The sequence below is a fragment of the Branchiostoma floridae genome, chromosome 18 (genome assembly GCF_000003815.2).
Source record: "Branchiostoma floridae strain S238N-H82 chromosome 18, Bfl_VNyyK, whole genome shotgun sequence".
Lineage (NCBI taxonomy): Eukaryota > Metazoa > Chordata > Leptocardii > Amphioxiformes > Branchiostomatidae > Branchiostoma > Branchiostoma floridae.
Genome location: NC_049996.1, coordinates 16,769,296 through 16,783,409, shown reverse-complemented (window position 1 = coordinate 16,783,409; position 14,114 = coordinate 16,769,296). Strand labels below are relative to the sequence as shown.

At 42.9% G+C, this 14,114-nt stretch overlaps 1 protein-coding gene across 1 annotated transcript in view; it reads right to left on the bottom strand.

Annotated features, from left to right (window-relative positions):
- Positions 1-13,492, bottom strand: part of LOC118405511 — a gene marked incomplete at its 5' end in the record, with an annotated part of 14,466 nt that extends 974 nt beyond the window's left edge. Inside the window, 13 exon segments of the mRNA XM_035805014.1 lie at positions 429-620; positions 2,028-2,156; positions 3,285-3,434; positions 4,897-5,004; positions 5,460-5,525; positions 6,412-6,525; positions 7,311-7,499; positions 9,043-9,168; positions 10,272-10,451; positions 11,809-11,979; positions 12,374-12,404; positions 12,541-12,701; positions 13,370-13,492. Of these exon segments, the coding sequence (XP_035660907.1) occupies positions 429-620; positions 2,028-2,156; positions 3,285-3,434; positions 4,897-5,004; positions 5,460-5,525; positions 6,412-6,525; positions 7,311-7,499; positions 9,043-9,168; positions 10,272-10,451; positions 11,809-11,979; positions 12,374-12,404; positions 12,541-12,701; positions 13,370-13,492 (1,740 nt within the window).
- Between the last annotated feature and the right edge of the window lie 622 nt (positions 13,493-14,114).

Here is a 14,114-nt window from a genome sequence, read left to right as displayed (position 1 = left end):
TGTGTATGCAGTCCAGTAAATGGTCCTGCCCTTGGTGTTGAATCCGATATCAAGCCAACTTTTATCTGTACAAAAAGGAAGGGTGGAAAGAAGGGATAGACAAACAAATGGCTGAATGAGTGAGGGAAAGATGGGCTGATACAACAACAAATCAACTGCTAGCATTGGTTGCACAAACAAACACACAGTCTTCTAGTCTGCTAGTCTTCACATCACTCTTCCAAGCAGCCCTGTCCAGCGGGTTCAACCTAGTTAGACCGCACATTTTGATGCCAAACAAACAAACAAACATTTCAAGCAGACTCACCTCCTGCATGTTGGTAAACAGCTGTTGCGCCAGCGGCAGTCGCGTGCCGAAGGCGTCGAAGTCCTGCAGGAAACGGTGCCATCGGTCGCACAAACAAACAAACAAACAAACGCAGACTCACCTCCTGCATGTTGGTGAACAGCTGTTGTGCCAGCGGCAGGCGCGTGCCGAAGGCGTCAAAGTCCTGTAGGAAGCGGTGCCACCGGTCACGCAGGTCCTTCCGCTGGGACAGCAGGGGAGCCAGGTTGTCCCAGCCTTCCTTCAGGGCCTCGTCTACCTGCCCGCTAAGGCCCTCAAAACGGTACCGGAACGCCTGGAACATATCAAAAACACACTCAGGTAAACTTAAACTTGAACCTGCCCTCCATACAGTACCTGAATGGTACCAGATACAGAATAGATATGTACCGTGACTTGATGGTAAAGTCCTCAAACTTCATATAATGATACTGACAATGTGTTAAACATAAGGGCAGTTATACTGGCTATGTAATGATACAGATACAGAAGCTAAGGATGGTCACACAGTTACCAGATAATATACAGTGACAGATACAGATTTAAAGGCTGGTGTGTTATGCTGAAGGGCGGTTATACCGGCTATATAGATACAGATACAGAAGCTGGTGTGTTATGCTGAAGGGCAGTTATACCGGCTATATAGATACAGATACAGAAGCTGGTACGATTATACTGGCTATACAGTACAGATACATTGTATAGATACAGAATCTGGTGTGTTGTGCTGAAGACCAGTTACATGTATACTAGCTATACAGAAAGAGATACAGAAAAGATCCGTACTGTAACTTGGCTTGTGAAGTCATCAAACCTCTGCATGATGATGACGACAGTGTGTTAAGCAGAAGACTAGTTATACTGGCTATGGACATACATGACAGATACAGTGTCTGGTGTGTTGCACTGAAGACCAGTAATTTAATACTAGCTATACAGAAAAAGATACAGAAAAGATATGTACCGTGACTTGACTTGTGATGTCGTCAAACTTCTGCATGATGATACTGATGATGTGTTAAGCAGATCAGCAGTTACTCTGGCTACTCTGGCTACTCTAACTCAGATACAGATGAAGATACAGATACAGATGAAACAGGTCCGCACCGTGACTTGGCTAGGAAAGTCGTCAAACTTCTACATAATGATGCTGACAGTGTGCAGTGTGTTAAGCAAAAGGGCAGATATACCAGCTATGTTCTGTGATACAGATACAGATGTAACAGGTCCGTACCGTGACTTGGCTTGTGAAGTTGTCAAACTTCTGCACGATGATGCTGATGATGTGTTAAGCAGAAGACTTATACTGGCTATGGACATACATGTACAGATACAGTGTCTGGCGTGTTGCACTGAAGACCAGCTTTACCAACTATACAGTAAGAAATACAGAAAAGATAGGCACCGTGACTTGGCTTGTGAAGTCGTCAAACTTCTGCACGATGATGCTGATGATGTGTTAAGCAGAAGACTAGCTATACTGGCTATGGACATACATGTACAGATACAGTGTCTGGCGTGTTGCACTGAAGACCAGCTTTACCAACTATACAGTAAGAAATACAGAAAAGATAGGCACCGTGACTTGACTTGTGAAGTCCTCAAACTTCTGCACGATGATGCTGACAGTGTGTTAAACATACGGGCAGTTCTACCAGCTAGTATGTACTGTAATACAGATGCAGATGTGACAGGTCCGTACCGTGACTTGGCTTGTGAAGTCGTCAAACTTCTGCACGATGATGCTGATGGTGTGAGATGTCTTCGCCTCCTTCAGCTGGGTCTGGAACTCCAACAGCTGATCCGCCAGCTCCGACAACTGCTCACGTAACTGGGGAAAACATGCGAGAGGGAAAGTGACGAAAGGGAAAATGATCTCAATCCAGTTACTATCAATTTTTCTCCTAACAGTGACTGTTTATCAAAGGTAGAGAACGTACCTCCAAATTTTCGATGTCTGGCAGTACATCTTGGATGCAGAGAATGGTCTAGTCTCAATCTTGCGAGAAAATATGAGACTAGACCAGGCTTGCATAGATCATCTGCCCCATCCGCCTCCAAGGTGTACTGGTAGACATAAAAAATTTGGAGGTACGTTCTCTATCTTTAATAAACAGTCGCTGTTAGAAGAAAAATTGATAGTAACTGTACACATACATGCCTGATGAACCTGTTCAATGATCTCAACCCAGTTTTAGCTCACAGAAGAGCTAGTCTTTCACTAGTCGTGACAGAGAGGACAGACGCTATGTACAGTATTTACAGGTTCATTGCACAGGGGAAATTCTCCCTAACTCTTTTCGGCAAGCACAATGAACAGTGGACCACGGCTTAACGTCCTGTCCTAAGGACTGCAACCCTTTCCAGTAGTGTGCATGTCTGGTGAGCGACACAGTTGGAATCAAACTTACAGCTTCTAGTTTCAGAGGCAGGGCCACTAACCACTGCACGCTACCTTTGAGAGAGGTTTAACCGCTATCATTGAGTCTTACTTAGTGATTTGCATGTATAACTATTTCACATTGTACATTATCAAAATACATGAGCCTAAAGAAAAACAATCATATTAACAAGATATCAAGTTCAGCACCAAGGACAGAAATGATGCACTGTACAATCCACTGCAAAAATCCTGTTCTGCTTTTAGAGGCTTTGAATCTCAACCTACACAGTATCAACCCAAATGACAGAGGACGCTGGAGAGCCGCCATGAAGCCCCCTCATTTACGTGCAAGCATGTCTAACCCCCATGGGATGGGGAACAACAGACGTTAAACCGGAGAGTGAGTGAGTGAGTGAATCATGAGCTATTAAGAATATATTGCTCACAGAATTGCACAACAGAATTCTAGTTGTTTATAGCTCACTATATTGATTTCCCATACTTTTTCTGGTGTCAATAAAGCCTCTATGTATATTCTGTAACATGTTGAAAGAGTTTATCTTACAATGACCTCACCTTTTCTATATCCTTCAGTAGTTGACACATCTTGATGCCCTGCTCGAGCCTTCTTCTGTGCTCCTCCCATTCCTTTAACCACTGGATCCTCCTCATGTCCAGCATGGTTAGGGCCTGCTCTACTGTAACTCTGGCTGCATCTACACCTTCCTGTAAATAACAACAAGTAAACAGTAAACAAGTAAACAAACACGGCTTCAGCCTCCTCATGTCCAGCATGGTTAGCACCTGCTCTACTGTAACTCTGGCTGCATCTACACCTTCCTGTAAACAACAACAAGTAAACAATAAACAAGTAAACAAACACGGCTTCAGCCTCCTCGTGTCCAGCGTGGTTAGTGTCTGCTCTACTGTAACTCTGGCTGCATCTACACCTTCCTGTAAACAACAACAAGTAAACAATAAACAAGTAAACAAACACGGCTTCAGCCTCCTCATGTCCAGCATGGTCAGGGCCTGCTCTACCGTAACTCTGGCTGCATCTACACCTTCCTGTAAACAACAACAAGTAAACAGTAAACAAAAAACAACAAACAAGTAAATAAACATGGCATCAGCCACTGTATCCTCCTCATGTCCAGCATGGTTAGCGCCTGCTCTACCGTAACTCTGGCTGCATCTACACCTTCCTGTAAACAACAACAAGTAAACAGTAAACAAGTAAACAAACACGGCGCCACTGGATCCTCCTCATGTCCAGCATGGTCAGGGCCTGCTCTACTGTAACTGTGGCTGCATCTACACCTTCCTATAAACAACAACAAATAAACAATAAACAAGTAAATAAAGAAGGCTTTGTCCACGGGATCCTCCTCATGTCCAGCATGGTTAGGGCCTGCTCTACTGTAACTCTGGCTGCATCTACACCTTCCTGTAAACAACAACAAGTAAACAGTAAACAAGTAAACAAATACAGGGCACTGGATCCTCCTCATGTCCGGCATGGTTAGCGCCTGCTCTATTGTAACTCTAGCTGTATCTACACCTTCCTGTAAACAACAACAGGTAAACAGTAAACAAGTAAACAAACATGGCTTTAGCCTCCTTATGTCCAGCATGGTTAGGGCCTACTCTACTGTAACTCTGGCTGCATCTACACCTTTCTGCAAACAGCAACAAGTAAACAGTAAACAAGTAAATAAACACAGCGCCACTGGATCCTCCTCATGTCCAGCAGGGTTAGCGCAAACTCTACCGTAACTCTGGCTGCGTCTACACCTTCCTGTAAACAACAACAAGTAAACAGTAAACAAGTAAACAAACACGGCTTCAGCCTCCTCATGTCCAGCTTGGTTAGCTCGTGTTCTAGCGTTACTCTGGCTGCATCTATAAACTAAAACCAGGAACAAACAAAGCTTTAATCCAGTCACAATATCAACCCTAAAATACCAGGTTAAAGTTTCAAAAGCAGTCACTTCACTATAATTGTCAAACAGTCTTACTTTTCAAAGTTATCAAATCTGTGCATTACTACTTGATTGAATCAATGAATCCATATTAAGTGGAAGGACTCTGCATGCAAGGTAATGATTCTCTACCTGGCCCCCTAAGTAAGAGGTAAGATAAGACAATGTCTATTACTTCAAATAATAACTGAAGAAAAGATGCTCACGTTTTCTCGGACCCTCAAGACAATCTTCTCTCCACTGTCTGTGGTGTGGTCGAAGACCTTGGAGACGTCTTTCTTCACGGCTTCGTGCTGTCTCAGGAAGTCTTCCACCTGTAGGAAGGATTTCACAGATTTTAGGATCATACCAAACTTCTGTCCTTACTACATCAACTTTGTAGCGAGTGTAGTCCAATGGTTAGTAACATTAGTCCCTAGACTATGAGGTTGTTAAAATCCTGGGTACATGAAAGCCTGTTGCAATCCTTAGGACAGGACATCAAGCCAATGTTCATTGTACTTCTCAAAAAGAGCTCGAGGAACATCCAGAGCTGTACAATGAACCTAAAAATACTTTACAGTACATAGTGTCTGTCTTCTCTGTCACAACTAATTAGCTTGCTCATTTAGTTCTTTGAGCTAATCAGCTCCAAAATCACTTTCTTTCTTTCTTTCACCACCAAGGACTGCTGGTGTTATACTGCAAATTAGGGCATACTTTTAGGCAAAAATTATAAAAATTTGTTTGCATTTTGTCCATTCCTTATTGTTTTCTGTGCTCTACTCACCTGTTTGGCATCTTGTGGAGACGTCTGCTTGAAATCCTTGTCAGCCTTGTCAATCAGCATGTTCAGCTGGAAAACACAGAAGAAATGACTCTTTCTGTATAACAGTAGTTTAACCAATGGATAGTTGTAGATAGTACAATGTATATACTTGAACTTCAGCAAACAAACTTTTAGATCCTTATGTCATTATACATACTGGATATTTGGTACTATTTTAATTTCGATTTGTATTCTAGCAGTTCTAATTTGTATCATAATTTGTATTCTAGCACTAAAACCTCTAAAATTGTACTACACAACTGTTACATTGTGTCTTTTATTGAATCTCTGCATTTGCCAATATGTAAATTTTTTAATTGTACTTTAAACAATCCACAGTACCCATGTAAGCCACCAATACAGAAAATTAGTTCATCATTTATTCTCAAATGCTGTTTTCTATTCAGTTCTTTAAAGCACTGGAAGCACAGCCTGGGTACCATCAGGGTAGTAGTTCGCTCCTATGTTCGCTTCTGCTATCCGGACGGAGACCTGCACATTCAAACCGTTTGATGCTAACGTCTGTTGATGAGCAAATCAAGGAATAGGTTCTAGAGCGCTCCTTTGATGACAACAGGCCCTCCCACAAGCAGATGGAGGGCTTGTCCAGTGTTGGAATGTCGGTTCGAAAGACCTCTTGAACCCATTCCATAATTCGCTCATATGTGGGACCAAACAGCGCCTGTGTCCAAAATTTGGACGATTCCAGACGTTAAGATGGTCCACGTTCCCAGACGGAAACACAGAGAAGCGACTGTATATAGTGTATAATGAACGCCGGAGCAATCTACTTTCCGGATGGTACCCAGGCTACTGGAAGTATTGAATGATAGATAAACCTTAAAACAAATGATTCAGGTTTAGCTTGGAAGACATCAACTTCAGAAAAATACAAAAAAGAAACCACAATCACTCTGGAATTCTGGGACAAACTGTGCTCCTCTATAGCGTGATTGGCAGCTGCCATGTCTGGTAACCGTGACAACCGCTGGTATTCCTTCATGTTCTTCCGTAGCAACCAATCAGTCTGGGGAGGGACGACAAGGTGGGTGATTGGGAGGATGGAGGGATGGAGAGAGAGGACAATAGAGGGATGGAGGAACAGGAGGGTGTACAGAGTGGGATCTCTGAATGAAGGAAGGTGAGAAGAGAACATGGTGAAAGCAAATGAGGAGGCAAATGTGGGAAAGAGAAGGAAAAGAGTAAATGATGAAATGAAAAAGTTACAACAAGGAATTAAAGCTGGTGATTAGAGTGGTGAACTTACTTGGAGAGAGAATCAAGAAATGCAGAAGAAATTGATGGAAAAGGATGAATAAAAAATCTATGGATGAGACAGGTTTAATAAATGATGGCAATCAATAATCCTAAAAGTGTCCTAAGACAGAGGACAAGAGAGAAAATTAATATTAAAATGAAAACTATACGAAAGAAAAACAAAAAGATGTTTAAATTTGTACCTGAGAAAGGCTTTGGCATGGATAGTTATGATTATCTTTAATTTTATCACAAATGTTTGCAAGAAAAAGAAGTAAATCTCGAAAGAAGGAAAGATGGATTACAAGAAAAGCTAATCACACAAAAGGTGTCAAGAATGAATGAAAGATGCAACCAAAAACTCTGAAGAAGAAAATAGCAAAAAAAAAAAACACAAAGAAAGAGGGAAGGAAAGATAAAAGAAAAGATAAAGAAAGAAGAGAAAGATGAAATATGGAAAGTTCTGGGGAAGGACAGGGACAAAGACCCTTGGGATGGGCATGTACAGTCAGTCCTATACTTCAGACCATCACTTGTGACAGGTGTGTTCCAAACCTTGTTGATGTTGTCGAAGAAGGCAATTGCCATCTCCAGCAGCAGGATGTACTCAGCCAGCCTGGCCTGGAACCGCTGGTGAACCCTCAGCAGGTCCATGATCAGGGACTCCTTCTGTGGACCGGTTTCTCCTCGAGCTGCCAGCATCTCTGCAGTCTTCACATGCCCTTCAACTACTTCACTGGTTTTCTATTGGTGGCAAAGAAAGGAAAGAGTAAGAGTCAGGTTGAAGATGAGAGACTCCATCTATGGGTCTCTCCTCGAGCTGACAGCATCTCTGCTGTCTTCACATGCCCTCAACTACTTCACTGGTTTTCTGTTTGTGGCAAAGAAAGGAAAGAGTAAGAGTCAGGTTTAAATTGAGACACTCCATCTATGGACCGGTCCCTTCTCCAGCTGCCAGCATCTCTGCAGTCTTCACATGGCCCTCAACTACTTCACTGGTTTTCTGTTTGTGGCAAAGAAAGGAAAGAGTAAGAGTCAGGTTAAAGATGAAAGACTCCATCTATGGACCGGTTTCTCCTCGAGCTGCAAGCATCTCTGCAGTCTTCACATGGCCCTCAGCTACTTCACTGGTTTTCTGTAAGTTAGACAAATGTGAAAGAGAAGTTAAGGATAGCTCAGATCAGACGGAGTTGTACACTGTGAGCTAATAATGTAGAGTAGTTTTCAGTATATAGAAGTGCATGACAAGTATGGAGCCCTGCAAAACATCATTGGTTTTCAATCAAATGCAGATTCTGAACATGTTACTCTCCATCTGAGCTATGGCTTGTACATGTACCTGCAGTGCCACCTATATATGGCAAGGAGTACTGCAGCCTTTGGTCACTTGACAAACACAACCTGACCTACATTGTTGTTTACATAACCGTCAAAGTATTTCCTGTCAATATTCGGTATCACAAAAGAAGATGTAAAATTTCATTTTGTTTTTAAAGCTTTGCTACTTACATCGGACATCTCTGTACTATCTTTGAACATTATATTTACTTATGCTGTAGGAATGAACTTCCTGAGTTTGTCCTGCAGGTTGACTGCATCCTCCAGATAAACAAAACAAACAAATAAACAAATAAACAACCCTAACCTCAGCTGTAGGCATGAACTTCCTGAGCTTGTCCTGCAGGTCGACTGCATCCTCCAGGTAAACAAACAAACAAATAAACAACCATAACCTCAGCTGTAGGCATGAACTTCCTGAGCTTGTCCTGCAGGTCGACTGCATCCTCCAGGTAAACAAACAAACAAACAAACAAATAAACAACCCTAACCTCAGCTGTAGGCATGAACTTCCTGAGTTTGTCCTGCAGGTCGACTGCATCCTCCAGGTAAACAAACAAACAAATAAACAACCATAACCTCAGCTGTAGGCATGAACTTCCTGAGCTTGTCCTGCAGGTCGACTGCATCCTCCAGGTAAACACAAACAAACAAACAAATAAACAACCCTAACCTCAGCTGTAGGCATGAACTTCCTGTGCTTGTCCTGCAGGTTGACTGCATCTTCCAGGTAAACAAACAAACAAACAAATAAACAACCCTAACCTCAGCTGTGGGCATGAACTTCCTGAGCTTGTCCTGCAGGTTGACTGCATCCTCCAGGTAAACAAACAAACAAACAAATAAACAACCCTAACCTCAGCTGTGGGCATGAACTTCCTGAGCTTGTCCTGCAGGTTGACTGCATCCTCCAGGTAAACAAACAAACAAACAAATAAACAACCCTAACCTCAGCTGTAGGCATGAACTTCCTGAGTTTGTCCTGCAGGTCGACTGCATCCTCCAGGTTGGTTCCCAGCTCGGCTCCACTGGTGGGGAAAATCTCCCTCTCCAGGCTCATGATCCACTCAATGGTCTGGGGACACACACAAAAAAAATGCCATTAGTATTTTTCAAATTATTCAAACACAGCAAAGACCAAGATCTTTTAGAATTCAACAAAAAAAGGATAAGGGTATAGGTTTAAGATTTCCTGCACCAGTACCTGGTCAATGAAACACCTTGGTCACAAAACTCCACAGGCAAATATTCTCCTCATAGCCAGTGTATTATCATGGAAGCTAAACTGCGTTGGTAGCAATAATAGTACAACTTTCTTCCAACACAAAGGTTTAACATGGATCAAACTTTCAACGACCACAGTTGCCTCCTTCTTTATTGAGCCTGAAGAAGGTGACAGTGGTAATAGAAAAAAATTTGATCATGTTAGGATTGCTTGTAGAGCAATCGTGTGGAATTTCTCTGAAGGAAGTGACCTTTGACCTCACTGAGCGACATCCGCCGACTGGGTTGGCAGGGCTTGCCTCTCGCTTACCAACCGTCCTGCCCGTGTTGCATTGTATTTTTCCTTTCAAAGAATGTGAAACCGTACCACTACATGTATATGTACATTTACTGCACTGTTTGTTGTAATAGCCAAGATCCTGGTCTTAGACCCTGGTCTTAGGCCGTTGATGTCTTTGCACGACCTCTAAGACTCTACCAGTCTACGCACAGAGCAGAATAAAGACATCATATGCCCCAAACCGCGTAGCTCTCTCCTTGTGCCATCTCGGAGTATATAAGAGCAATTCACGTATACGTTTGTGTTGGAAGATAGTTTAGAGTTGTACTATAATATATAGCAATTGTGCTAGTTTGTCTGATAGAGTCTACAAAAAAAAACTTTGGATTTACTTTCTTCAGAAGTCGAGAATATGTAGTATCCTTGAAGAAACAAAAATTGTAACAGAAGGAATTCCAACATCCAAATCAGGTATTCGACCAAGCCGCACTTAGCATATGGAGTATGTTCCAACTATTTGATGGAGGCCTGTGTGATACAACTTCAAAGCCCGTGTGATATGGAAAGTTATCATCCAGTACAGAACTGCTGTATTTAACGTTCCGGGACATAGGTATGAAACAAAAGGACGTATGAAACAAAAGGACGTATGAAACAAAAGGACGTAGATTTACCTTCTTGACTTCCTGCATGAATCTTAACCAGTCCTGTTTGAACTCCTCCTCTGCCTGAAGCTTCTGCTGCCAGCCCGTGCGCTGGTCCTGGATAGTTCGCTTTCTCTCCCCGAAGTGCTCGAGGAGCGTCTCTACACACAGCACTGCGCGCTCAGTGTCAAGCTGGGGGTCATCTCGAACCTACAGGTGTGACAAACAGTCATTTAATCATCTGCTGGTCCTGGATAGTTCGCTTTCTCTCCCCAAAGTGCTCGAGTAGTGTCTCTACGCACAGCACTGCACGCTCCGTGTCTAGCTGGGGGTCATCTTGAACCTACAGGTACAACAAACAATCATGTATTCATCTGCCTGTGTCTAGCTGGGGGTCGTCTCAAACCTACAGGTGTGACAAACAGTCATCATATTTCATCTGTAAACTTCAAATTCTGTATCATCCCAGTTGGGGATCATCTCAAACCTATACACTGTACAACAAACAGTAATGTATTCATCTCCCTGTGTCTAGCTGGGGTCATCTCAAAACCAAAGTGTATTTGTCTGTAAACTAATCTCTTTGTCTAGTTGGGAATCAACTCAAACCTATGTAATACAGTCATATATACAACAGAAAGTCATGTATGCATCTGCCTGTCATCTGCCTGTGTCTAGCAGGGGGTCATCTTAAATGCAACATCTTCAACAAAGTTGAATTCATCTGTAAAGCTTCTTTCTGTTATAGGTCATCTCAATCCTACTTTGCCATTATGAATTGTACAACTCAAAAGCTTTTCAAAACCTTCTATCATTGTCAACAGAGAACATCACAGCTTTGCCAAACTGTGTACATCAAAAGAGATTGCAAACAGTGTAAGACTGCTTCTTTGTAAATTGTAAAATGCAACCCTGCCTTAAGTTCCCTCCTATACAATTGGCACATAGCCAGTTCTTATGTTTTCAAAGCCACACTTCTTATGGCCTTGGGCCAACAGGATCAAACTGACAAACTTTCTGGGAGAATCATGACCCATTTCTGTGAAGCTAAGTGTTTGGAACATCTGGCAGACAAATTGCAGCCTGGAGAAAGGTACAAACATTCTTAGCTTCAGCCGTGGCATTGTGAGTCTCCCACAAGTTTTTCTAGTACACAACCATTAACATCTCTGGAGGGATCCATTCTTAAAATCTCTCAGAATTACAAGAAAACCTACCACATGCACATAACATGTTCAATATTCAACTAAATATTGCATTAAAAAGAACTTATTATCAGTAGGTACTAAAAAAACACAGATTGTGCTTGTGTCATCAGAGTGAATGGAATTCAGCACCAAGGACAGCCTAAAATGTGTTAATATTCTGACTACCCACTATATGAATTACAGACCTTTATTTTTGATGTGGACACTATTTAGCACCTCGGAAAGGTCTAGCCAGGCACAACAATTTTCCAAAACAAAAGACATGTTTTATTCATTTGTTTATTATTTTGGCTGTTCATCATGCGTAGTCAAAGTGTACCAATTAAGAATTACAACAAAGCAAATAAAACAGAACTTACAAGTTTGACTTCCGACAGGAACTCGCGCCCCTTCCTCTCCATCACTGTGAACGCCTCCTGAACCTCCTTCCACTGGTCGTCATGGCGATGGATGGCGATCTCCAGACCCTTGGTACCGTCCGTCGGAGTCCGCTTCAGGAGCTCGTCTAAATCATCCATCTCATTGGCCAACTGGGAACGAGAGAAGGAATGAATGAAAAGATGGGTAAATGAAAGGCAATGTCCTAGCCCTTCTAATAGGTTACATCTATAGGCTATAGAGAATGATCTATCTTGTAGACCATCACTTGTAGAAGGTCATGTAAGTATGTTTAAGTACTAAGTATGTTAAAGTACTAAGGTGAAAGATCATGACTCTACCATCAAACTTGAGGAAGAAGACACAGTGATCAAAGGTTAAAGTGTTAAAAGTTCATAGGTTAAAGAGCATGACCCACCCTCCTGACCAGCTTGTGAAAGATGACAAAGGTTAGAGTTTATAGGTTAAAGAGCGTGACCTACCCTTCTGGCCAGCTTGTAGAAGGCCATGTAGATCAAAGTGCAAAGGTTAAAGAGCATGACCTACCCTCCTGGCCAGCTTGTGGAAGGCGACATAGGTTAGATAGAGTTTATAGGTTAAAGAGCATGACCTACCCTCCTGGCCAGCTTGTGGAAGGCGACATAGGTTAAATAGAGTTTATAGGTTAAAGAGCATGACCTACCCTTCTGGCCAGCTTGTGGAAGGCAACGTAGATGGCCCCCAGGCCGATGCGTTTCCTGACCACCCTCCCCACCCTGCCCCAGTGGGCCTGGATGTCTCGCGTCTTCACGTCACACTCGTGAGCCTCGACCGCTCCAGTCTTCATGAACTCTTCTGCTGCCTGGAGAACTATGTCCACCTGGGGCTCTCTGTCCTGCAAGGGACAAATATATTGCTGTTGTTTATTGTTGTTTACACCTGGCCCATGTAAATGTGTGCAGTCTGCGGAACAAAGTCGTCGACTTGGAATACCTTCTCAGTAACAACAATGTGCACATCAGCGAAACTCATCTCGACGACAATGTCCAAGAAATATAAATACAAACTTAGCTTAAAAGCTCATCTGTGTTGGTAGAAATCATTCTGAAGCAAGTCGAACTGTAGTTTCCAACATACACAAAAGGAAATTTCCAACGAAATTTGTCTTGGAGATTGCATCTTAACCTTAATTTGATTCAGACTATTACACACTGTCACTGTTGGATATCAGAAGACATGGTACAGATGCAGTGAGGGGAGGAGATTTGGGGACAGTCCTTCCCGACAAAAACAGAAATAGAAGTTGCAATTAACAAGAAAGATTGTACATTTATATCTCCTATAACTGACCCACTGAACCATCTTTAGATTACTATAATGTAAAGGCCAAAGAAACATTTACTAATAGCATAAGACACAGAAGAAGTTCAAAACCACTGGCATGTTGCCTGTGACCCATACATTTTGTATACTGCCATCATTTGTACAGGTACATTTACACAGACAAAGTTAAGATAAGGAAAGAGACAAAAGCTAAACGGAGAAGCAGAGTTCCTGGCTTACCTTCATGTCCTTCTCCAGGCGTTCATGGTTGGACAGGAACTCCAGTGCTGCCGGCAGGATGGTTCCCATGTCTGCGTGCATGGCCAGGAAGGTGTCAACTACACCTGTCAGCCAGGTGAACAGCTGTAGGGGAACAGGTAATACAGGTGAGACAGTTAACACAGGTGAGACAGATAACACAGGTGAGACAGATAACACAGGTAACACAGGTGAGACAGATAACACAGGTGATACAGGTAACAGAGGCAACACAGAAGAGGATGGTGCCCATGTCTGCGTGCATGGCCAGGAAGGTGTCCACTACACCTGTCAGCCAGGTGAACAGCTGCAGGGGAACAGGTAATACAACAGGTGAGACAGGTAACACAGGTGAGACAGGTAACACTGGTGAGACAGGTAACACAGGTGAGGATGGTTCCCATGTCTGCGTGCATGGCCAGGAACGTGTCAACTACACCTGTCAGCCAGGTGAACAGCTGCAGGGGAACAGGTAATACAGGTGAGACAGGTAACACAGGTGAGGATGGTTCCCATGTCTGCATGCATGGCCAGGAACGTGTCTGCTACACCTGTCAGCCAGGTGAACAGCTTGGAAAACAGGTAACATAGGGGAGCAAATGTTATTACCATGTACATTTTGACATTACCACAGCCTGCCTTCCTCCCTTACTCTTCCCCTCCCTCCATATATAGCACATATCTCCTTCTCCACCCATGTCACGTAACGTATTCGAATGTATATGCT